This window comes from Piliocolobus tephrosceles, chromosome 14 (assembly GCF_002776525.5).
Source record: "Piliocolobus tephrosceles isolate RC106 chromosome 14, ASM277652v3, whole genome shotgun sequence".
In the NCBI taxonomy this organism is placed as follows: domain Eukaryota; kingdom Metazoa; phylum Chordata; class Mammalia; order Primates; family Cercopithecidae; genus Piliocolobus; species Piliocolobus tephrosceles.
Window position 1 is genome coordinate 22,012,690 of NC_045447.1, and position 25,788 is coordinate 22,038,477.

General features: G+C 41.4%; 1 protein-coding gene across 3 annotated transcripts in view; it reads left to right on the forward strand.

Annotated features, from left to right (window-relative positions):
• The window catches only part of ASTN2 (astrotactin 2), a 997,023-nt gene that overhangs the window by 388,994 nt on the left and 582,241 nt on the right, over positions 1–25,788 (forward strand). For all 3 annotated transcript variants that reach the window (XM_023223654.2, XM_023223656.2, XM_023223655.3), the window contains one exon: positions 19,572–19,739. In XM_023223654.2, coding sequence (XP_023079422.1) covers positions 19,572–19,739 — 168 coding nt within the window. The remainder of the gene's footprint in view (positions 1–19,571; positions 19,740–25,788) is intronic.

Below are 25,788 nucleotides of genomic sequence, written 5' to 3' on the forward strand. Positions count from 1 at the left end.
GGGAGTCACGGAAGCACTGAAGGATTTTAATAAAAAGAGTGTAAGAGTCACAGTTGCTTTTACAAAGGGCAAGACAACTTGTGAATTCAGAGTTCAGGCTGTGGAGTCAGACACACCTGGGTTCAAATGCTAGCTGTATGAAATAATAGATAATAGATGTTACCAATGTTACTTAACCCTTCTGGGTTATGTCTTAATCTGTAGGGTTGGGAGAATTACATGAGATTATATTTCTAAAGTACTTGGTAATATTCATTTTTATTGGAATCACCACCACTATCCTTTCAGTCTAAGTCGAGTCTCCTTGTTAAATGGTCCTGAACTACTTTTTGCATTCAGTACATTTGCAATTACTTCTTCAATGTCTAATTTGGTTAAGAGTCTGGGCTATAGAATCTCACTGCCGTGGTTTGATAACTGGCTCTGATATTCTGTAGCTATGTAGCCTTGAGTTATTTAACCTCTCTAAGCCTCTGTTTGTGCATCTGTGAAGTGGGGAATGTCACAGTGAACCACCTTAGAGGGTGGTCTTGCTTAGCACATATTCAATACTTGGAAAACAATAGGCCCTTCCAAATCTACTTTAAGGCCCATACTGGCAGAGAGTGTAGCTGTCTTATTCTTTTGTAATCCCCACTACACAATCAGTGTTCAATAAAGATTTGTTGAATAAATGATCACAATGTAAAAGGTGAATCTGAGGTTGCCAAAGCTGGAGACAAGGAAGACTGATGGGGGCAGCCATATTGAGTTCATAAGACAATATCTGAACAAAGGCATTAGATGGGAAAATAAAGACAAAAGAGTTCCCATAGAGCTAGAACAAGGAAATATGCAACTAACTGCAAGTAGAGACCAAGGAAGAAGAAGAGTCAAAGATGATGTGGTATCTGCCACCTGGGATCCCTGAAAGGGTGATGACCCCAGACATCAATCAACATAAGAAACCCTACTGAGTTGAGGAAGGCTTGCAAGAATAATCCCCTTTTTGTAAAGCTGTGAGGTGTGGTGGTTATTAGCTTCAATACCAATGCTAGAGTACATGGGTTCAAACCCTAACTCAAGCTTCATCTTCTGAAAAATGGGGATGCTAATACACCAGAAATTAGACTGTTATTGTGAGGACCAAATGGTTGTGAATTGCAAGGGCCTGGACCATGATAACCACACTCAAAAACTAGGGACTGTTACAATTCTGCTGAAGCACCAGCATCCCAATGTGAGACCAAGGATCAGATGCCTACTTCTTGGCTACATTTTTAGATTAAAAAAATAAAAGGAAAAAATGCAAGCAACTTTTAAAAACACACAATAGGCCAGGTGCAGTGGCTCATGCTTGTAATCCCAACACTTTGGGAGGCCGAGGCAGGCAGAACACTTGAGGTAAGGAGTTCGAGACCAGCCTGGCCAACACCATGAAAACCTGTCTCTACTAAAAATACAAAATATAGTCCAGCTACTCAGGAGGCTGAGGCAGGAGAATCACTTGAACCTGGGAGGTGGAGTTTGCAGTGAGCCAAGATTACGCCACTGCACTCCAGCCTGGGCAACAGAGCTAGACTCTGTCAAAAACAACAACAACAACAACAACAACAACAAACCCACAATATTAGAACCTTTACAAATGCTGCCTGGATAAAAATTATTAGTAGGAGATGTCACTGTGTCCTGTGAGTAAAATTAATTTTCCAGATCTCTGAAGGCTGCTCCCCTCCCCTGAAGGTTTGAATCATTGGAGTAATATCTCAGGTGACATCTCACCGCAATATTCGAACCAGGGTGGAGGATGAGAGAGTGATGAGTCTGTGACACCCACATGAGTGTTAACATGACCTGTGAGTTTCAGGGTTCCAGGGCCAACCATTCCCTACAAAGACTCAAATGAAGCATTAATGTGCTGGGCGGAGGACTTTCTATGGAAGCAGAGGCCTGAAAAAAGATACAGAGGCCTGGTGATGGGAGCTGGTGTCACACTTGAAATGTGACACCATTGAGCTGGTTTCTCTACCCCATTTAGCTGCTTTCTTATACTGAACTCAATATAAGGAAGTGTGACAGCTCAAGTATGACTGTTTGTAGGAAACATTCTCTGACTTTGCAGTATGACTGTTTGTAGGAAGCATCCCTGCTCTGTGCACCCAAAGCTTCCTATTTTATCTTCATCACTACACTGATTATGTTCTATTATAATGCTCTATCTTGTTATCTCTCAATTGAACCATACACTACTTTCAGGCAGGGACTCTTTCTTCCACTTTTATAACCACCCCCTTTTGTCACGGTATTCAACACAGAGTGGGAGCTCAGTATATTTAGATCTGTTCCTATTCAAGATACTTTTTTAAATAACTTAAAAAAAAAACAATTCTGAGACATTTAATACCATTTCTGTAATTGTGATTCCTGTTATTGAATTATTGGTTGCAATTTTATTTTGAAACCCAAAATTCGTCACAAGATTTGACAATGAGGTAGACTCTTCAAAACCAGTCTTGAGCCTAGTAAGCATAAGCTGCATTGCTCTCAAAGCTACATCAGGAATTGGGTGGAAGATAGAATAGGTAATTCTCACCGAGGTAGATATAAGAAGATTCTTGAAGAAGGCAGAAGCTGAGTTGAGCGTGAAAGGGTAAGTTGGGCTTAGATTCATTGTCCACCTAGAAGAACTCCTTAGAGGATGGGATGAGACTCGTTTGTGCATTTGTGCAAAAGAAAATTGGCCTCGGCTTCTCCTCTCTCCCCAGTTGCCCTGCAGCATCAGCTGTCAGCAGCGCCCAGTCCCATCCCCTCCCTAACCTCACACCCTCAGTAAGATCCATCTAGGCAACAGGTGCATACTTATGGCATATTGCATGTTCCAAACACAGTGTGGGGACAGCAAGTTGGCATCTAGAGGCCTTCAGTCTTATTTCAGTCCCTATCCTTCTCTCATTCCAGAGACAACCTCACTACTAGAATGCAAATCCATATAATATTAGATCCTTATGAAAATAACACAAGAATTCATCATGTGCCGGGCAGTATGCTAGGTATTTTGCCTATAATAACTTTTTACATCTTTACAGACTTTATTCACTCATTGAACAAATATTTATTTCCTGTTTCTTGTGTGTCATGGAGCAGTAAAGATGCTGTGCTGGAAAAGACAGACACAGCCGCTGCCTGCAGCATGCTTTCATTCTCAGCAGGAGACGGACACCAAAGCAAATTAGCAAAATAACAAAGTAAGCATTGGCAACAGGTGAGAGTAGCTGGGAGGATAATTAAAATGAAGTGTTAAATAATTAAAATATAGGAGAGTTGGGATGGCAGGCTCAGATATGCTGGTCAGGGAAGATCTCTCTGAGACAATGGCATTTAAAGGAACCTGTGAAGTTGTGTGGGAGAGGAAAGTGTGTGTGTTCCAGGCAGAGGGAACAACACGGTCAAAGCCACTTGGGTGACTTGAACAAGGTGGAACAAGGTCAACGTGGTTGGGGCAGACTGGGTGATGAGTTGTAGAAGTGAGCACAGGAAAGCTTTTCTGTGGAATGGGCATTCTCTTTGCTTTCCATGGACAAGGACACGGAAGAAAGTAGAGCAGGGTAGAGCTCTGAGCAGTGTTCTTTGGTTCAGGAACATGTACTCTCTGATCCAAGTTTGTGTATTTAAGCTAAGCTGGTTCATTCCACTCCTGGCCAGTTCATGAAGACTTTCAATGCTGCATCTCTGGTCATTCCTCCCCCTTCCTTTACCCCACCCCCCTCATTTATTGTCTTCAGTTTTTTGTTGGTGGTGGTTGTTTGTTTTATTTTCAGTATCTTCCTGTTTCCTGTCATAGTTTTCGCTGTTTCTCCTGTACCTCTCTCCATGCTACCCTGAGAACCCGGGACAGGTGGACTTCTCGGACCTGCCTCTGAGCATTTGTCTCAGATGCAGCCCCTCTGCCCTCTGCCCACTGCCCACTGCCCACTCTGATTCCATCCACCATAGCACTCTCGCAGCCAACACATTTAACCATGCTGCTGCTGAGTCCCCAACTCCCAGCTGACAATCGTCTTCATTATTTGAGGAGAATCAATTTTACTAAGCACCTTGAGTATTTGGAATTTCAAAGGATGAATAAATTGGCAAGGTGAAATTTCAGGGCAGTGGATGACAACATTTTTTAAAGGAATTTGCCCCCACCTCCCGTGTTAAGTCTAGTTTTCAAAATCAGTGTGTTGCCATTGAAGACGCTACTAGGGGAATGTCAGGGCACTTTCCCTTAATAGAAATGAGGAAGTCAAAGAGAAACACATCAGCAAATAATGTTGTTTTGGTGTTTTTGTTTGTTTGTTTGTTTGTTTTTATTGCCCTGGGATACTGTGCATGATTATTTCTCAGAAGTGATCTTTAATTGTTTCATCTAAAGGGTATGCATCTTCTTTGCTCTGTCTCCTCATAGAGGCTTGTGAATTGGATCCAGCTATTAGTAGCACTTACTAATTTCCTCTGAGCCTTGCTGGCTGAAGTGCCAGGCTTGGAACAACTTTTAATTTTGTTTTTAATTAAATTTCAGTTGTTTCAAATCACTCACTTCTAATGTCATTTCTTTGCAGTCCTCAGAGGCAGCAGGAGCTGTGTGTTCTTGTTTATTCACACACACAATCTGATGTGTATATATCCATGATGTGGCTAAAGACTGACTCCTGGCTGAGGACCAGAGCAGGAACAGGCAATTAGGAAAGTAGAAATGAGTCACAGAGTGGGCTTTTGGTTACACTGCTATATCCAAAGCTAATATGTTGTTCAAGCAGGCGTCTTGGTTATTGTGTTTGTTTTTGTGAAATTGTATTTGAACAAGGCAGCATTTTCTTTTGTTTCACAGTAGAACTATCAAATATATGAAGGTAGAAATAGTATAAGAATAGCTAACATTTATCCAGCATTTATTATGTGTTGGATGCTGTTTTAAGCACTTTACATCTATTAGCTCGTTTACATTAAAAGTGAGTAATCTGAAACAAGGGAAATTTAATTTACATATATTACCTCCCACATTCCTAGGAGATTGTTATCCAAATTTTTATAGCTGAGGAACCAAGGCCCATTTAACTGGATCGTTATCATTTGGTTAGTTAGTGGCATTGCCAGAACGTGAATACCAGCTGCCTTGCTCTGTATTTCTGCTCTTAAACACTACCCTGGACTCTCTGTCTATAAAAAACAGAAAGGCTTCATCATCTGAATGAATTTAACAACAAAAAATATCAATTGACTAGTTTTTTGAAACAGCGAGATGATGTTAACTTTGTTTGGTCTTTTATAGGGTCTCTGCGCATGCCCATTCCGGTTGCGTAAACGGCAGGAGTGCCCCATGGGGTTTGGTCTGGATTCACAAACCATGGTTTGTCTATTTAGCTGTGCTCTTCCAGATATTAGCAACTCAGAAAGGACAATTAGGTTTGAAAGCAAAAGCATAAATACACTCCAAATGTCCTATGTATCCCATAGTTTAGCTCATCATTTGCTAGACCATTGGTTCCAACTGAAAATAGAACCCGATCTATTTTATATGTCAGAAACTTCACATTTAAAAAAAAGGCTCAGCATGGTGGCTCACACCTGTAATCCCAACACTTTAGGAGGCCGAGACAGGAGGATTGCTTGAGTTCAGGTGTTCAAGACCAACCTTGGCAACATGGCAATATCTCATCTCTACAAAAAATTTAAAAGTTACCCAGGCATTGTTGCATGTACCTGTAGTTCCAGCTACTAAGGAGGCTGAGTTGGGACAGTTGCTTGAGCCCAGGAGTTCAAGGCTGCATTGAGACATGATCGTTCCACTGCACCCCAGCATGAGCAATAGAGTGTGACCATGTCTCAAAAATAATAAAATAAAATAAAAAGAAACTTCACAGAAACTTCACATATCTTGTTCCCTTTGCAGAGAACATTATTTCTATTTTTTTTTTTTTGTATTTTTTAGTAGAGACGGGGTTTCACCATGTTAGCCAGGATGGTCTCAATCTCCTGACCTCGTGATCCGCCCGTCTCGGCCTCCCAAAGTGCTGGGTTTACAGGCTTGAGCCACTGTGCCTGGCCCATTATTTCACTAATATAATCATCTCCCTTCTCCACTATAAAATACACACACACACACACACACACACACACACACACACACACCCCTATCAGGTGCTCACAGCAGCTTATTCCTTTCTGCAAAGCACTCATTCCTATGTGTGATCATCTTAGTGCTAGTGCATTTACTTGCGTAATGCTCACCTTCTCCCCCACATCGTACACTCTCTATGGACAAGTGCTATGTCTTTTATATTTCCTGCTGAATTCCCAGCTTTACAACCAGGCCTGGCACATAAGTGGTGCTCAGTAAACATTTGTTGACAGTATGAATAAATACATTCAGAAGTTAAACACAATAATCAGCCTGCTGAGAACTAAAGTGACAGGACATGAAGTACAGGACCCGGAGTGTGGTCTTCTGGATTCTGGTTCCAGGTTTGTAATTAAATAATTGTGTGTAACTTGGGCAAGACACTTTTACTGACCTCAACTTCTCCATCTGTGACATGATAATGAAGTAACTCCCTAGAACATATCTGCATATACATTGAGTATAATATGATTGAATACCAACCTCTCTAATAAATACTTTTTATTCTTTAACTTACTTCTTCCTCACACTAACCCTACAGGTAGTTACTGTTTTTTTCTGATTTTTTTTTTTTTTTTTCAAATGAGCTTACTAAGTTCGAAAGAGGGTAATACCTTTGCCCAAGGCCACACAACTATGAAACAGACCTGACTCCAGAACCTCTAACAGCTCTTGCTATGAGGATCAAGAGAGATATTGGATGTAAAGTTGTTATGCATTGTTCTAAATGCTAAACAAAAATAAAATTGCATATTATTAAGGCCCTTTAGTGAACCTCAGGTAAGATCTGAAGCGCCACTGGAGAGTGTGGGGAGGGAACTGTGGGGTTTGCCTCTTTTGTTTCCATTTGATAACATCTATGGCAATGTTCTACAAATAGTTGCCTTAAAGCACCGTTTGTCACTCCATTCATTCATTCAAAATGCTTTACTGATTACCCACTAAGGGCCAAACGCTGTGCTTAGAGATGCCAATTTAAAGATGAATTAGAAATGGTTTCTTCTTTGGAAAACTCACTCTCTCCCTAGGTAAATAAGACATCCATATGCCCTAAACCTTGCCACGTGCTGAGTCCTCTGAAAGGGTGGGCTAAATTCAAATGCATCGGTGGGGATACTGATATAAGAAAAGAGATGCATGTAGCAGGCTTCAGGACAGAGGAAAGACAGGCTACTTCCAGGTGATGGGACCAGGGAAGGAAGATAAATGTGTATAATCTGGGAAGATAGGGGTGGTGAAGAGGAAACGTCAGGATATGGGGACAAAGGCAAGTGTGAGAAGAAGAAAGTGGCATATTTAGTCAGTTCTCACCTATCTTGGCCCAATGTCTCAGCCTCTTCCAACAGAGGGAGAACATATTCTTAGCAATTAGCTAGAGCCCCCCAAAAAAAAGCAATTTTTCATCACCTTCTATGTGTTTGACTCACTACTACAATTTTATATATATTCTACCCTTTCTTCCTTCCCAAACCTTCTGAACTTGGTGTTACTGCTGTTTTCAATATCATGGAAGTACTAGTAATAGTACCATCATCCGTATTCTTAATAAAAAGGTAGTATAGGTGTAAATGGAGCAAATATTAAATATACCCTCTTTCCTATTCCTGGGATATTTCCAATACTAGTCTGCCTGGTTGATTACTCTTTTGATGTATATCCTTCTAGAAGTTTTTCTACACACACACAGAGAGAGACACACACACACATACACACAGAAACCCTGAATGGCTATTTTTATGTTTGTTTATTTCAAATCTGAGATAATACCTTATCTATTTTTGGGCAACTTGCTTCCTTCATGAACCATGGACATCTCAATGTGCCATTACACACAGGAATGTGTGTTAGGTATTGTCCCATTTTACAGAACGGGATCCCCAAGGCTCACAGAGGTGAGTCATGGGCATAAAGTCCATCAGGTGGTAAATGGCAAGGCTGGGGTTTCAACCGGTCTTCTCTGGCTCCTTCAGACTACATTTCACCAGCTGCCTCCAGGAACAGAAGACAGGAATTCACCTTTCATGCGACATATACCAGAAACTCGTACCTCAGCCACCGTGGGTCCTATTTGATCACCAGGGCCTTCATTTGGCCCTTGAATAAAAACCTTATTTTTTTTTTCTCCTTACCTTTCTCAGAATTCATAGTAGGACTTGGCTGGTGAAAGACTGGTTGCTGAGAAGGCTAGAGTGTGGCTAAGCTGCAGATCCCCATTATTACATTGCCCTAGGTATTAATATTATATATTTAGGCAGCTGTTCTCATCTGTGCCTGACAGTGAAATTTGTTCCATCAACATGACTGTTGAAACCGCTGATTTTTGGATGCTTGGCCCCATGTAGTCCTTTGTAGCATCATAAAACAATTAGATTTAGGCTTAGCATTAATGTGAATTATTGTCCAGTTTCCAGAAAATATCTCCTGAAAATGTCATAACGATGTATTACATGTCTTTGGAGATATTAGGTATTGAATTACAATATTATGTCACCTTCTCCCTGACTTCTTTGTTTTTTTTCTCCCTCTCTCTTTCAACATGATATGATTTATGTTTCAGCTACCACCATGAGAAGCTCAGTATTTATAGAAGTAATGAGCGATGTATGTTGACAGAGGCAAAAAATGAAAAATAAATACAACAACCAGAAATCTTAGTGATGTGGATAGGTTTTCCTTGAGGCAAGCAGAATGCGAGGCAGCCATGTGTTAACAGAGCTCTGGGGTCAGAGTCAGGTAGCCTGCATTCTGTTTTTTGAGATGGAGTCTTGCTCTGTCGCCTGGGCTGGAGTGCAGTGGCCGGATCTCAGCTCACTGCAAGCTCCGCCTCCCGGGTTTATGCCATTCTCCTGCCTCAGCCTCCGGAGCAGCTTGGACTACAGGTGCCTGCCACCTCGCCCGGCTAGTTTTTTGTATTTTTTTAGTAGAGGCGGGGTTTCACCGTGTTAGCCAGGATGGTCTCGATCTCTTGACCTCGTGATCTGCCCATCTCAGCCTCCCAAAGTGCTGGGATTACAGGCTTGAGCCACCGCGCCCGGCCTGCATTCTAATTCTGAATTGTCTGTTTCCTAGCTGTGCAATTTAGGACATGTACATTTAACCTCTTTTAGCTCCAATTTCCTTGTCTGTAAAATGGGACTAAAAGTAACACCTACCCTCTAGTGGTATTTCTAAGCAATGGCATTAGTAAAAAGAAAAATCCCATTTTCTATGTGCATTCAATGAGTGAGGCACATACACAGACTTACATTTACCTTGCAAATCCTGCAAGGTAAGTGCTATTCACCCTCTTTTAGATGAGGAAGCAGAGAAAAGAAATATCAAGCATTTCCCAGGGTCACTCAAATGATGAATTGTCAAGGTACCTTTTGAATCCAGATGTGCCCACCTCAAGGTCTATGCTTTTTCTAGTGAAGCCATTTCCAGACAAAAGAGAAGAGAGCAGAAAGCAAGAGATCTAGAGAAAAAGGAACACTTACAAACATACACACACTGACACAAGAGACACAATGCAGGCAGGTGCCTATGCCTAATTTGGTCAGTTGGCATGGAACCCACAGTGTAGTCATGAAAGAGATTTGGGGGGGAATTGCTAATACGGTCATTCTTAGTCCTCACAGTTGTGAGCTGTCCTTTCCAAACAGCTCCTGATGTTTCTGCTGATTCCTTGGGAAAGGCAGAAGGAAGCACATCTCATAAAAAAGGGTGGACCCTAAGAAGTGGAAACGGGGCTGCAGGGAGCATAGTGAAGCTGGTGGGTCCTGTAGGCCACAAGTGCACTCATTCGTTTGTTAATTTCTTCAGCTATTCATATCTCAGCCACAAATTTTCATTCCAAATGTATTGCACCTAATATATGCCAGGCATACTTCTAGGACCCCTACAATGGTTCCTTACTCTTGCAACATGTCTTCAAGTAGGGTCCCTCATTCCCACCCTATGCAGATCATCCCAGGAAACTGTGACAATCAGGGGAAAAAATGCTAGGATAAGTCAGCCTAGAAGAAATGAGTCTAGCCTGAGTAGGTGAGAGCAAGGTGACTTTGTTTTTTTTTTAATGAAACTAATATCTGGCTGTGTCCCAAGCAGGATCACCATGTTGCACAATTTCAGGAGGTGCCATCTACATAGGACACAGTGTTGACAGAATTACCTGTGCTTATGTCTATGTACAAATGTATATACACATATACACGGGCATACACAATTATCAATTGTATATACATATGCAAAATATATAGTAATATGTATTAGATATGCAGACAGATATACGATTGTAAATAGAATGTGTAATTTATCTTGTACATTTTGTGCCTAGAATAACAAAACATGAAGGCCTTAGCCAGGAACTGTACTATCCATAGGCAATCCAAATGAATCTTATTTCATTTCCATAGATGCTCTATGAAGTAAGCATTATTCACATTGTACAGATTAAGAAATGGAGGAGGCTTACCAAGACTAAGTAATTTGTTCTAGAATCATACAGCAACTCAGTGGCTGGGCCAGATTTAATCTGTTCCTATTAGACTCCTGTCAAAGTTCCCATCTAAGTTCATGTCTTACTTGAGCAACTGATACAGAGAGAGATTTTTCAGTATTAGTAATTCAGAGCTAAATGACCTTTGGGTCTCGGGAGTAGTCGTCAACTATGTTCATTCAAAAAGCACAGATCTTAGTTAAAAAGGAAATCCAACACTAAAATTGGGTCTGATGCCTAAATTCCCAATGAAGTCATAAAAAAGAGTTCAAAAAATAAAATAAATAAATAAATTAAAAGTAAACAGCTGCTTTCAACCTTTAGCCAAAATTCTTCTTTAAAAATTTAAATGAGTTGAAGAAAAATGGGAAAACATATCATGACTTTATTCTTTTCCCGTTGCCTAGTTTGGTATCAAATCACTGTGTTCTTGGGGGAAAAGATACTTTTTTGAAAATGTCAAAACTTCAAACCTTTTTTGTCCAGACTCAAACACCCCTAACTCAACTTTGAAGCAAGACCGTGGATACATAAAGGCACGTAGAATTCTGTGGCAACGTGTTTTCAGCCAGACTTTGATCACAAGTCTGAGGTAGGGAAGAATATATATATATTTAACCCAGAATATCCCAAATCCCAGTGGACTGTTCATCTCCATGGTCTATTTTCTGGGATATGCAGTGATGAGATCCCAATGTCTCTTCTATGAAGTGGTCCTCTTGCAGTTATTAGCATTTCCTCCTCCCAGGAGCGAGCTCTAGCCCAGTGACAGTTCCCCTCCACCGGGACGATTCTTGATTGTCAGTGGAAGATACTGGCACAGACTCTGAGCTCTTAGAAGTTATGGCACTTGGATTCTGGTCTAGCCCTGGCACCTGTGGCTCTGGGAGAGTCAGTTGACTTCTCTCACTCCCACCTCCCTCGTGGCCAGAAGAGATTGAGCATCACAAAGTCCATGTTCTAACTGTAGCTACTTCACTAATCCCAGGGGGGATCTTAGGCACATCCCCCACCCCTTTTCTTGACCCTCAGTTTCCTTACCTCTGCAAAAGGGTCTGATTATAACATATATTCTCAATAAGGACATAACATCCCCAAAGGGGTAAAAATTGATCTTGGGGAGGGGGTGAAAATATTTTACTCTATGTACAGTGAAAGCATAGTATATAAACAGTACATACAGTGTATAAGTAGTTATACAATATATCTCTGGTATTAAAATTTCATGGGTGGGAGGTGGTTAGGAAAAAATGTCTAAAAACACTTGAGAAAAATATTAAAACTTGAGAAACTCTAGACTAGAGAGACTCAAAGTTTTCTGATAGTCTGTAAAATTAGATATATAGCTAGCATAGCACCATAAAATTCTAATCTGTTGTGTAACGATTCCAGGAAACCCCAATCTTAACCAAGTTGCTATCTTCTTCAGAGCATGAAAAAAAGTGCACTTTTTACATAAAATTAACAGAAAGAGGTTGACTGTCTTCAAAATAGCCATTGGAACATCTCAGCGTTTTCTTAGCTTCTTTCTTTGCTTTGTCATTTCCATCTGATTCATACACTTTATGGGTATTATAATCCCTCTGTCCATCCAGTGATGTTGGAAGTGTTTGGAACCAGATAAGACACCAGACTTGGTATCTGGGGAGTGGATGAAAATAGCTTAGGTCAGACTTGGGTTTTTATCTTGAGCTCCATGAACCTCCAGAGGATCCATCAATAGAACTGTGCTTCACTTATTCATGACATTTGCTATACTATAAATTTAGTTTTATACGTTTGAAAACTTTATTCTGAGAAGTGATTCATAGGTATCCCAAGCACAAAATACAGGTTACTAAGTGGAGCAAATGGCAAGCTTGAGATATTTGCTGTCAAATAAGTCAGAGGTGGCCAAGGGCAGTGGCTCACATCTGTAATCCCCACATTTTGAGAGGCCAAGGGAGGTGGATCACTTGAGCCCAGGAGTTTGAGACCAGCTTAGGCAACATGTTGAAATCCTGTCTCTGCAAAAAACACAACAAATTAGTCAGGTGTGGTGGTACTGTAATGTCTCTGTAGTCCTAGCTACCTGGGAGGCTAAGGTGGGAGGATCACCTGAGTCAGGGTCGAGGCTGCAGTGAGTCATGATTGCACCACTGTACACTAGCCTGGGTGAGTTAGAGCTGTTTCAAAAAAATAAATAAAATAAAATAAAATAACCAACCAACCAAGCAAAAAGAAATAAGGCAGAGGTAATTTGCTAAGGCTGCCATAAAACAAGTTTCACAGCCTGAGTTGCTTAAGCAACAGAAATTTATTTTCTCATATTTCTGGAGGTTAGAAGTTTGAGATCATGGTGTCAGCAGAGCTGGTTTCTTCTGGCGTCTCTCCTTGGCTTGTACATGGCTGTCCTCTCCCTGTGTCCTCAGATGGTCATTCCTCTATGTGTACCTGTGCCCCAATATCCTCTTCTTATAAGGACATCAATTATATTGAAATAGGACCCACCCTAATGACCTCATTTAACCTGAATTACCTCTTTGAAGACCCTATCTTCAAGGATAGTCACATTCTGAGACACTAGAGGTTAGAACTGCAGCATATGAATTTGGGACAGAACACAGACCAACCCGTAATGAGTAGGAACCATACAGAGGAACAGAAGAAGACTGGGGTTGATCCAAGGCAAAAGGAAAGAAGATGGCAAAGGAAAGAGAGCTGGGAGTGGACGGTCAGGAAGTGAAGACAGAGATAACCGGAGGAGGACTCTCGAAGATCCTTGTAAGAGAACCACCCCCACAATAATGTTCCTCCAGAGTGGTTGCTCTCAGAGAATGTTTGCTCCCAGCTATCCAGGTTGCCTCTGCCCATACTCAAAAACCCTCAAGCTTGTTTTTAACCACGTTTTTGCAGTTGATCACCCACCCCTTATATAGTTTTCTGTTGATGGTAGGTGGTGGAATGTATTCAAGCCTGACTTGGGGCTCTGTGGACCTGGGAGAAGGGTAAAAGTGGCATATTCTTCTTGAGTCTGTCGGGCTGATAGTAGATCTGATCTTCATTCCTGCATCATCACACAGTTTGTTTTTCATCTTGTTCCCAGGAAGATGTTTCTCCCAGGTCCAAGACAGCTAGGACCCGTGGTATTCATGATGTAACAGAAGGAAGGGAATCTTTAATTATTTTTACCCGAGGAAAGAGGGAAAATAAAAATGAAAACTTTTGGCTAAAACAGTCTCTACACTTCATTTGTAAAGACCATCTTTTAGCCACACAGTCTTTCATTACTGTGCTCACCATTTGCCACTGTGACCACAGCCTTCTTTTGAAATCTCCTGTCCATGGTTCTCAGAGGTCTATTTCATGATGCGAGGTGTAATGAAAGGGATTTGCAGCTGCTGTCTGGCTCTCCAGGCAATTTTGTCTGGTGATACCTCCTTCCGTGGTATTTTTAGTTCTCATCTGTAGCCTTCTGTTTCTTTCGTGGCTGTGCCTCTGGCTTTTCAGAGTATACTACAGAGTGGCCTGAGCTCCCCAGCTCACCCCTGATCTATGCTGCACAATTACAGAAGCAGGCTGATAATCAATGTAATTGAAGATCAGAGTTAATGAGGACCTCCGTGCCCGTGCAGTCCCCTGAGCAACGCTGGGCTTCAGATGCTAGATAACGAAATGATTGGGCTGAACTGAAAATCCATTTGGCTAATTAGATGATATATATTCCCATAAGTAAGTGGGAGAAAAAAAAACATATATATATATATATATATATATATATTTAAAAATAAGGAAACATGACATTTTGAAGTTGAAATTTTGGCAGAGATTTATTTCAGAGTCATTGCTCTCTGGGGAGATCTATTTGAGTGTAGTGAGGAACTCAGAACAGTCAGTAAAGTGAGGAGGACACTTTAAAGCCAAAAAAGAAAACAAGGGTCCAAAGAAAAACTAGAAAAACATGAGACACATGGAATAGTGCCTTTTATTCTTTTTCTGTGTAGTTTGTATTCCCAAATAAATGGAATTTATTCAGAGAGCTCTGCTAGACATTCCTTAAACTTAGTGTTCTCTTTCTCTCTTGTTCTCTGTCACATGCCCACACCGAATCTCGACTTTACCCTAAGCACGACAGTGATAGTAGAGTTAAATGAAGCCGGGCTTTGCCTTCGAGAAATGCACAATCTAGATGGGCAAATAAGTAAGGGAAGTGAGGGGCAGGGGGAGGGGAGCAGACAGTCATGCTTTACCTTAGATTTTTCATATCTGATCTTCCTTCCTGGGCTGTAAGTTCTCAGTAGGCAGATGTTCTCAACCAGAGCCTGCTGCAGGGCTTGGCACATAGCCATATCGGAGTGAATGAATGACACTCTGCCACAGCACATACAGGTGCTACTTGAGTGGAATGCCTTGCAAGTAGTAAAGAGATTAAGAGTAGTGCAGGCCAGTTTTGGAGTCTAGCCTTAAGGGTTAAATGCCACACAGGTAACCACTTACTCTGGAAGAAACAGTTCATTATGCTATGGTCTCCTTTGCATCCTTCAAGGTATAGCTTAAAGGCCAACTCTTCAGTGTTCCTCTTTGAGCCCCCTTTTTCCTCTCCCTTATATCCAAAGACAATGCCTATATTTTTCAGGCAATTCTTACCACACTCTAGGTTGTATTAAAGATATCTGGGCAGATATTTGATCTCCCTTGTTTTATCCCTAATTTTCTCAATGGTTTCAGACCATTTCTTAGTCTCTGTGTCTATTTCTTACACAGGAAGGAATTTAATCAACGTTGGGTAAATGATTACATTAAATTTGGCACAAAATTACTTCTTTTCAGGCTCTGATATGGCACCTCCCTGCCACACATCCTTGACCCTTCTCACTGAGTTTCTCTACCTCCCTCTCTACTTTTGCCATACACATCATGAGCCCATTCGGTGAACTCAGGAGCCACAGTAGTGATGTTCGACATTTAGTTTGGAACTGGTGAGATTCTGAAGGGCTAGTCTTATATTCTGGCTCTCACAGGATGGAAAAGTTAAACTGTGGGATCAATGTGGAGACATTTCTGCTTCACAATTCCATGATGAAGTGAATTGAACTTCCCTCTAGTCAAGCATGGAACTCTGATTTCATTAATGCACTTGACATTCACTAAAGTCCTAGTATGTATCAGGCATTTTACTGAGAGTTGGATTGATAAGGACTAATGAGTCATGACCTCTTTTCTCTGTAGGAAATCACAGTATATCAGAGAAAGCAAAAGCCCTCCAACTCTACATGATATGCACTATAGAAGAATTCACAGACTACTATAGACAGAGGAAAAGGACCATAAAAAGCAACTGACCAAAACCCCTAAGCCTCAAGATAGCTTGAAAAAAGGCAAATGTTCCAGCTTCGAAGGCTGAAAAATCTTGGTTTAAGTTCCACTTTGGCCACTTACTGGTTGTGCAAATTTGACCATGTCAATTTCTCTCTGAACTTCATGTTCAATTGGAAGAAATACCTATCCTGCAAGGCTGTTGTAAGGATTAAGTGAGCAGAATACATACCACATTCATGCCACGAATGAACAGAGGACATTCAAAGGATAGTAACTCCCTTCTGCCATTAAACCAACTGTGTAACTCTGCATAATATCTTTTTAAAGACATTAAGGATAAACTGCTGTCTTAGTTTGTCCAGCCTACTTTAGCAGTTTGTTTATAAACAACAGAAATTTATTTCTTATAGTTCTGGAGACTGCAGATTCCAAGATCAAGGTGCTAAAATATTAAGTGTTTGATAAGGGTTCATTTCCTTATTCACAAATGACCACTTCTCCTTGTGTCCTCCCATGGTGGAAGGAGTGAGGGAACTCTCTGGAGTCCCTTTGCTAAGGGCACTCATCCCATTTAGAGGCTCCACCCATGTAATCAACTCCCAAAGGCCCCCCCTCCAAGTATCACCACATTGGGGATTAGGTTTCAACACAGGAATTTGGGTGGACACAAACTTTCCATTTATTATACCTGCTTTTTTAAGCCAGTCTCTTCCATGGAGACTCATATTTCTCATAATTGAGAGAAATCTGTTTACTGGTATTGCATTTAGAGCTTCTAAGTTCATAAGAATTCAAAATAATAATCAAAATAGTTCCTGTTCCTTGAGATTTCACAGAGCTTCTAGTGGACATTGTGATGCTGCCCTCAGGTTTCCAGTCAGCACCTAGGCACTTATTCCCCAGCTGCCAGAAATGTGGATGGTTGACCACTCTCAGCTGAGTCATTTTTTGAGCAATGCCTTCCATTGAAAGGGACCACTCCACACAAGATTACGTCCCCTCTCCAGGGACAGCTCACAGCTTATGACTGGCCGATGTGGGGATAGAAAGTCCTGACATCTTTGTCTTGATTTGGAACATCACTGAAGGACCGTCGCAGCCCCAGAGCTCCCCATGGGATCAGCTGAGGGCTTTGCTGTGTGTTAGTTTGACCTCTCCCTTTGCCCAATCCCACTTTGCTCATCCTCTTACAAGAATATGTACCCCAAAACATCCTGAATGCTTGTGTCTGCCTCCGAGTCTGTTTTCTGGTGATTCGGACCTAAGACAAATGCATTGTCTTATGCAATCTTTATATCAACCTATGAAAGGGGACTTGGTATCACACCTTTCATATAGGATAACTGAGGGTTTGTTTTTTTGATCAAGTTTGTAGAGATGGTAAGTAAAAAAGTGAGGATATAAGCTCATATCTTGCTGACTCTATTCTCTTTATCACTGCACTGTGTAACTTTCCTGAAGTAGAGGGATTAACCAAACTCAGTCCTGGGACACAATTCAATATCCATCTTTCAGTCTTTAGTGAGAATAAATACAAGAATTATCCATTTAAACAGCATGACTGTGCTTTTTTAAAGAAAAATCTGTGGTTGATACTGATGTTCTGTGCCTTCCTCAAGGACCCATGTGACACGTTTCTGCTTGGGCTTATTTCCAAGGGGGGAAATATGGCTTTGCAGATAGATTTGCATATCTTCTTCTGCCAGAAATTTGAAATATGGAATCCAACAGACTCCTTCCCTTTTTGCCTTAGCTGCCAAGGACTTTAGGGCCAACTTGAAATGTGGTCATTTCCTTATCTCAGTCCTGATACTATCTATTCCCCCTACTTCACAAAGATGCCTCTTTCTTTTGCACCAAAATTATGTTGTCCACTGTGCCTTTACTTAGGGATTTACTGCATAGGATGACAGAAATCATATGATTTGTGTGAATTAGAGAAGCTAATCATTGCCGATCATACCCTTACTATTTCCAGGGAAACTTCTCCTCCCACAGTCTTAGATGCTCAGACAGCCAGGTGTGGTCTGATGTGATCCTGCCTCTCTGGCCATTGCTCATTGGACCACAGCGTTTCACCAGAGTCAAGAGGAGTCCAACCATAGGTCAGCCAGCAGAGTCAGATGTGACCTGACAGAGAGGCCTCCATAGAACCCACTTGATTCTTATTAACTGAGTCTGTCTTTGGAGAACTTGAACTGCACTCACAGAAAGATTTGTTTCTTTGTTTTTACTTGACAGTGAGGTAGACACAAGGTGAGAAGCTGAGTCATGTTAATTATAAAACACAATTTAAAGTCTCCTGCTGCTGCCATCTCTAGATCTGCCATCAATCTAGACTTACGCTCCCTGTCCAGCTTTGTGAAGCCTGGTCCTGTGTGGGTACATTTTTTTCCCACTGTGAAATTCTATCTTTGTTTTGTTTTATTGTTATACATACATACACTCACCATTTGCAACTTATATGCAGCCATTCTGAATGGGCTTCTGTTTCTTGCCTCCCCAAAAAAGTCTGTGTGTATATATATGTGTGTGTACATGTGCATGTGTGTGGAATATCTATCTATCTATAGATTATCATGTATTTATATGTAATATAGTAATATATACATATATGTATGTTTCCACATATATGTGGGATAATAAGGAACATTTTAGAGCAAATCTTGGCCTACGCAAGCACTCAAGAAGAAATGTTAGCCATCATAAATGTTGAAAAATTGGTTGATTAGAATGAAAATGTTAATATTTAGCTTCTCCTGAAGAAAATCTTAAGATCTGGTGCCATTAGCCTTTAGTTCCATGTGGCAAGAGCTGCTGGAGCTGTATCATAGCAGCCCCATTTTAATGGAGCCTACAGTGTTCCTTGTGTCTCAAACCCCACCTTCTCCCTATTGTTCTGCAACATCAGGGTATTTTTTTTCTTGGGTGGGCGCTGCTCTTTTCCTTAGAGGTGCTGGGGATTTCTTTGGAAATCTCACTTTGTCTCTGTTTTCTCTATCTTGGTCTGTCTCTCTATATCTTTCTGTCTTTCTCATAATAACACAAAAACAACACAAGCTTTGTGAGGAGACCTGGATGCTATTTCCTTCACACTCAGCCAGTCTCTCCTATTGATGTTAGCCTCCTGGCCCCGTGGGTATCAATGACCCCTGTTCCAGAGGAGACACCTGAGTGACAGGGACATTAGCTTTTTTCATTTCCTTTGAAATTTAATATTTAATCATTATTTCCTAGAATAAGTCAGGTGCCAGCTAAGCATTTTATCTACATGAATTTATTTCATTCCCTTATCAACTCCATGAGGTAAGTTCCATTAATATTCTCCTTTACAGAGGAAGTAACCAAGACCTGGGGCATTGTGTGACTTGCCCGAAGTCAATGCCTAGTAAGGGCAGATCCTGAATTTGACCCTACTTCCCTCTCAGTCCTAAGGGCCTGTCTTTCATCACTAAGCTGAATTCTCTCCCATGTTTGATCTGCCTCTATCTCCCTATGGGCTTGCAACACCATGACGGGCACATTGCAAGTGCGCTTAGACAAATGAGATCAAATGACCTGGGGAATGTGGCTTGTACGCACCTCTCTGTGTTCCTGTAGCATCAGCTAAGACCTTAAAATCAGTGAGAAAGTAGTCATCTCTCTGTTCACCCATAGGAAGCAGCTTCGTGGTGAGTGAAGGGAGCTACCTGGATATCTCCGACTGGTTAAACCCGGCCAAGCTTTCCCTGTATTACCAGATCAATGCCACCTCCCCATGGGTGAGGGACCTCTGTGGACAAAGGACGACAGACGCCTGTGAGCAGGTCTGCGACCCAGAAACCGGTGAGCCATGGGAGCCGGGATGGGGATAGAGGGTGGGAGAGGCTGGGTGGAAAGAGGCTCTGTGCTCCCTCTACCTAAAGAACTATGGATTCTGAGCCATTGACAAGTGACTGGATAAGAAGGCCCATCAATCTAATTAACACTAATCTATGTGCTGCCATTGCCTTTCAAGGGAGGAAATTCTTAGAGAAACGCAGACTCTCAGAGTAAGAAAGGACCACAGAAAACATCTGGCCCAACTCCAGACAAGCAAAATGTCTGCACTTCAGATATCCCTGCATTCAGAGCTTATCTTCTTGTTACTAGCTGCGTGATCTTGAGCAAGACACTGCCTACCTTTCAGTACAAGAGAATGAAAATAGCACCCAACTCACAAAACTGTCATTAGGATTGAATGAGATGCTGTGTGGAAATCTCATAGCATATTCATTCATTCACTCAACAGGTATTTCTTTAGTAGCCAGGCATATTTTTAGGTATTGGGAAGATAGCAGTGAACAAAATATGCAAAGTCTCCACCCTCATGAAGCTTACATGCTAGTGGGGTAGACACTAAACATGCACTGTGGAATATAGTAGCCACTAGCTACATGTGGCATTTTATTTTAAATTAATTAAAATTAAATAAAATTAAACAAACATTCATTTTCCCAGTCATGCAACCCAGATTTCAAGTGCTCCATAGCCATACACTAGCAGCTACATTTCTGCACAATATAGATATAGAGTATCTTCATCATTCTGAAAATTTCTATGGGACAGTGCTGCAGTAGTCAAACAAGCAGGTAAATTATATGACTCTGTGAGGTGATGATAGATGCTGGTGTGGGGGAAAAGAATGATGTACAAAGCATGTAGAGTGCTAAGCTGGGAGTATGGGTGGAGTTTCATTATACACAGAGTGGTCGGGGAGGCCTCTCTGAGAAGGTGACATTTGAGCAGCCACCTTGAGATGGGAGAATAAACCATGTTAGTATCCAAGGGACATGTTCCAGGCAGACGGAGATAAAAGAGTCAGTGGCACAATCTCTACTCACTACAACCTCCGCCTCCCAGGTTCAAGTGATTCTCCTGCCTCAGCCTCCTGAATAGAAGGGATTACAGGCACATGTCACCATACCTGGCTAATTTTTGTATTTTTAGTAGAGATGGGTGGTTTCACCTTGTTGGTCAGGCTGGTCTTGAACTCCTGACTTCATGATCCACCCATCTCAGCTCCCCAAAGTGCTGGGATTACAGGTGTGAGCCATTGCGCCTGGCCTAATATGCTGCTTATTTAACACTGGTAGTGGGGCCAAGATGGAGAGTGAGAAAGAAGGGGAGTAGGAGAATAAAGCTGAGAAGAAGTAGTTTTGGGACATGGTGGTTCTCAGGGCCTTGTATAGGATAATCTGGACTTCAGATTCTACTCTGGGGAAGATGGACAGTCTTTGGGAGATTCTGAGTACAGAAGCAACATGCTGTGACCTGCATTTGAATAGGACCACTCTGGCTGCTGTGTGGTGAATTGATTCAGGAGTGTTCAAAGGTCCTGTTACTCTAATCTAGGCAAAGGTTGGTAGTGGCTTGGACCATGGAGGTAAGAGACGAAGATGGTGAACAGTGATGAAATTTTGGATATATTTAAGAGTATACGCTCAACAGAATTTATTGCTGAGAATAGAATGCAAAAAATAGAGTGGAGTCAAAGATTATTCCAAATTTTTCAGTCTGAACAATGGGACACATTGAGTTATTATTAACTGAGTCAGGGGATGCCACGGGAAGGTCAGGGTTGGGTGAGGAAGACAAAGAGTGCTGTTTTGGGTGTAAGTTCAAGATGAGTACTAAACATCAACAGAGAATGGACATTTGGGTCCTGATCTAAGAGCCCCCAGCTAAACTGGGATTCCAGTAGTAGAACGTCTAGCAACCCTTCCCAAATGGGAAATAAAGTGGGGCTGGGTGTGGATGTTTACAGTGTGCCCTTCACGAGATGCTTCTTTTACCTGGTGGGCAGCCTAAGATCTGGTTGTCTGATGGTGACCCAGGAGATCACCTGTGATCCTGTGAACTTCTCACACAGGAAGCTTGATTACACTGGCTGCCACCCTTGGTGGTTTATCTAACCTGTGCGCAGTTAATGCCTGCCTGACCATCAGTCATGTGCTGGGAACCTGCCCTTGTGTTCTCCCCAACATCCAGGTCCTAGGATAGCCCCTGCTCCTTCAAACAGAAGGCACAGATTCAATTAAACACCACCATAGGAAACAAGTTCAAAGATTAAATACTTACAGATCCTGAGTCAGGAAGGCAGTCTTCTGTCCCTGGGTCACAGAAGGCAAGAGATGGGGGATGACTCAGTTGCCAAATGTGTTAGTTTAATTGTCTTGACAAAACTCTGCCTCTATTCGCCTTGTGTCCTAGGTTCTAGGCATACCACCCACGTGCAGGTTTGCTGAAGGCACCATGCCCTCACATGCCTCTGTCCCTTTCACAGGCTGTTTCTTCCCCTTGAAAATGTCTTTTTCCTTTTAATGGGAGAGCAGGGGCTTCCTTTTATTTTATTTCCTACACTTTCAGCCCAAACACCGTTCCTCCCACAGGTGGCATTCCTGACCCCCTCTCCTTAGCCCTGAACAGACGAATGGGTCCTCCCACCTACTGTCATAGCCGTCTGTGCTTCCATATGTCATGGCCTTGTTCCTCTACAGAGTCATTGTTCTTTCCTTGTCTGGAACTATCACCAGACTGTAAACTTTGTTGGAGCAAGGAGGGAGGTTCAAGATGTCTGTTTCACTTTTCTTACTATCTTTAAAATTCAGCATAATGCCTGACATGTAATTAAGAGACAAAGAATAATACAAGAAGGAAGGAAAAAGGGAATTTTCCTCCCGATGCTTCTTGAAACAATTGTATATACCAATTCTAGTTGTTCCCCTTTTATTCACTTACATAAGAACTCAAGTTAAATATTTGGCAGATCTAGAAAAACTGGATCACCAACAACTGTGCAGCATCCAGGTATCTGAATTCTAGGATAGCCTGGTCTTACTCTCTTATTCCAACACATCTCCAGCAGCATTCCTCTTTCCATTGCTTACTCTGCTTATACTCACAATTATTCCCCAAACATCCCCATGTAAAGTTTCACCTTTTGACTAGAGTTCAGCCCTTCTCTCCACTTTAAATGCCTCCCACCCTTTAATCATCTACCTTCCACAATCCTACTCGTTTAATTTCTTCTTACTTCTTCTCAGTAGAATGGATAACTTCTTCTACAGAATCATCAGAGTTCTTTGTTGACTGAAAACCAGATTAAAACTTGAGTTAATGTTTGAAAGTTTGTCTCCCCTGCTAGAAAGTAAATTCCTTAGGGCCAGAGATCATATCTATTCCTATATTCTTTCCACCGCAATGCCCAGCAAAGCACCTTTCTCTTATAAGTCACTCAAGGCATAAATGGATAGGACTGTCTACAGGTGGAAAATTGAAATAGGAACATAAGATCCCTAAATATATTTTCATAGGGCTTACCTCAGATCTACTTTGTAAAATTAGTTCAATACATTAGATTCAATTCAAGCAAGATTTTCTTAATTCTGCAACTCATAAGTCGGTGTGTTTAGTATTATGGGAAATCACAGACAAATTGCACAATGTTCTTGCCTTCATGGATTTTACATTCTCACAGGTATAAAAAGAATCTGCTCATATATAGCTATTATCAAAAACACAGTGTAGTATAAATCAAGAACAATGCATTAACAAAGTGCCTCAAGCCTGAAGAACAGGGAGAAATGTATTCTAGATGGGGATTTCAGGAGATACGTCATGGAGAAGATGACCTTTTAGCTCAGCTTTGTAAAATCAGTAGGGACTATGAGTATGGAGGGTGCTTTAGCAGAGGGAACTTGATTTTTTGAAAAAGAGAAAAATTTAGAATGATTCTAGGACCCAGAGAGCAGTTTAGTTGTGCTGCCATCTGGAGAATGAGGTGTAAGCAGAGCACTGGGAGAGTGGCAGGGGATGAGGTTGGGAAGGTAATATGAAGAGAGGTCTTTAAAAGGTAAGGATCCAAAGACTTTGAAAGCATCTGTTCTCACAAGTAGATGGGTTCACCTGTTTTGGAGAGCATCTAACTCCCTAAAAGAACAATTAAAACTTTCTCCACTCTTTGCTTCCCATCAGGAATTAGAATTTGGGGAAAGTCATGGAAAAACTAAACCCTGAAGCCCTATGTACATTTAGATCTGGATATGTCAAAAGTAGCTTAGCTTCCTTTAAAGAAGTCTCTCCTTTGTGAGTCAAATCTGTAGAGCTGGGCAGAGTTATGGAGTCGAAGCATGGTTATCATTCCCTAAAGCTTTTCTGGATGTGTTGATAAGAAGAATTGTTTCTCCCAAATGACAGGGAAGGAGGAGGAAAGTGGAGAAGGTGCTACAGCTGAAACATTTATATAATTGTCTTGGTGCACACATGAACCTGGCCAAGTTTTCCTGGCTGCATGCCACAGCCCATCTCCGGTGTGTTTTTCCAGGGATTTCAACAATTAGTACCACCCACAGGGATGACTATGGAATTAGATCCGTGATGTGCTGGAGCCAGCTCACGTGGCATCATAAGAGTTGACTGCTAACATCTTTTCTCAACTCTTTGTTCAGCGATGGCATGTTTATAGCCTGAAAATATGCTGTGGTGAGGATGTTTACACCAATACAATTGGTAAATGCAACAAAATCGAGCTGGTTTTTTTTTTCAGAAAGACAATCATTAAACATTTACCAGCACAACACTGGATGAGATGAGAACAAACCAAGGAAAGACCAAGGCAAAAAAGTGGCTAGTGGAGACCTGAACATGTCACCAGAGTGACATTGTGCTCCTTCCCAGGATAGACTACCATTATCTTTATCTCTCTGAGGACAGAAAGTGAGCATCCAAGGACTACTTGCTCTGGTCCAATAAAATGCAACACCAAACAGTTGAAATCATTAGACTTTGACTTTCAAGAATATCACTGTGGTAGTGTCTTATTGTGAAACAGCTTTATTAAAGTTCTGCACATCTGTGGCATCACACCAAGTTCTGTAAATAAAACCTTTGACAATATGGTCTACAACACATGAAGCAAATGACAGCAGAACACTAACTCATTCTTTCATGTGTTTATTCATTCACTCAAGCACTTAGTGAACCAGAGTAGAATTGGAATATCTTCCTGAGTCACACACAGCCAGGTTTAAATTCTCTCTTCTCTGTTTCCTGATTGTAGGGAGCTGGGTAAATCATTTAACATATTCAAGCCTCATTTTTTATAACTAAAAATGAGAAGAATAATTTCAACTTTTTAGAGTTGTTGTAAGGATGAGATGAAAAATCAAATTTAAAATTCACTGGTGCAGTGGATAATATATGGTGGAAACCCAATACAAGGTTTTCTCTTATTTTTATAATCAGTTATTCAGTCATGTGTATCTTCACTTATTAGTTCAATAAATATTTCATGAGCTGTTTAATCCAACAATGTGCATAGCATTAGATTATGTGAGCAGAAAATATAATATAATCTCTACCCTCTAGTAGCTAACCAGCTGAAGGAGGAATTTAGAGTAAGCTAGACATTCCTATCTGCTGAACTTTTATTTAGTCCTTGTGTGACTTCTGAACTTTTGCATTGAAAAAAATTACTGGCCAGGCATGGTGGCTCATGCCTGTAATCCCAGTACTTTGGGATGCCAAGGCAGGTGGATCACTTGAGGCCAGGAGTTCGAGACCAGCCTGGCCAACACTGTGAAACTCTGTCTCTACTAAAAATACAAAAATTAGCTGAGCATGGTGGTACATGCCCGTAATCCCAGCTCTTTGGGAGGTTGAGGCACAAGAATTGATTGAGCCTGAGAGGTGAAGGTTGCAGTGAGCTGAGATTGCACCAGCGCACTCCAGCCTGGGTGACAGAGTGAGACTCTGTGAGAAAGAAAGAAAGATAGAGATGGGGGGGGAGGAAGGAAGGAAGGAGGGAAGGAAGGAAGGAAGGAAGGAAGGAAGGAAGGAAGGAAGGAAGGAAGGA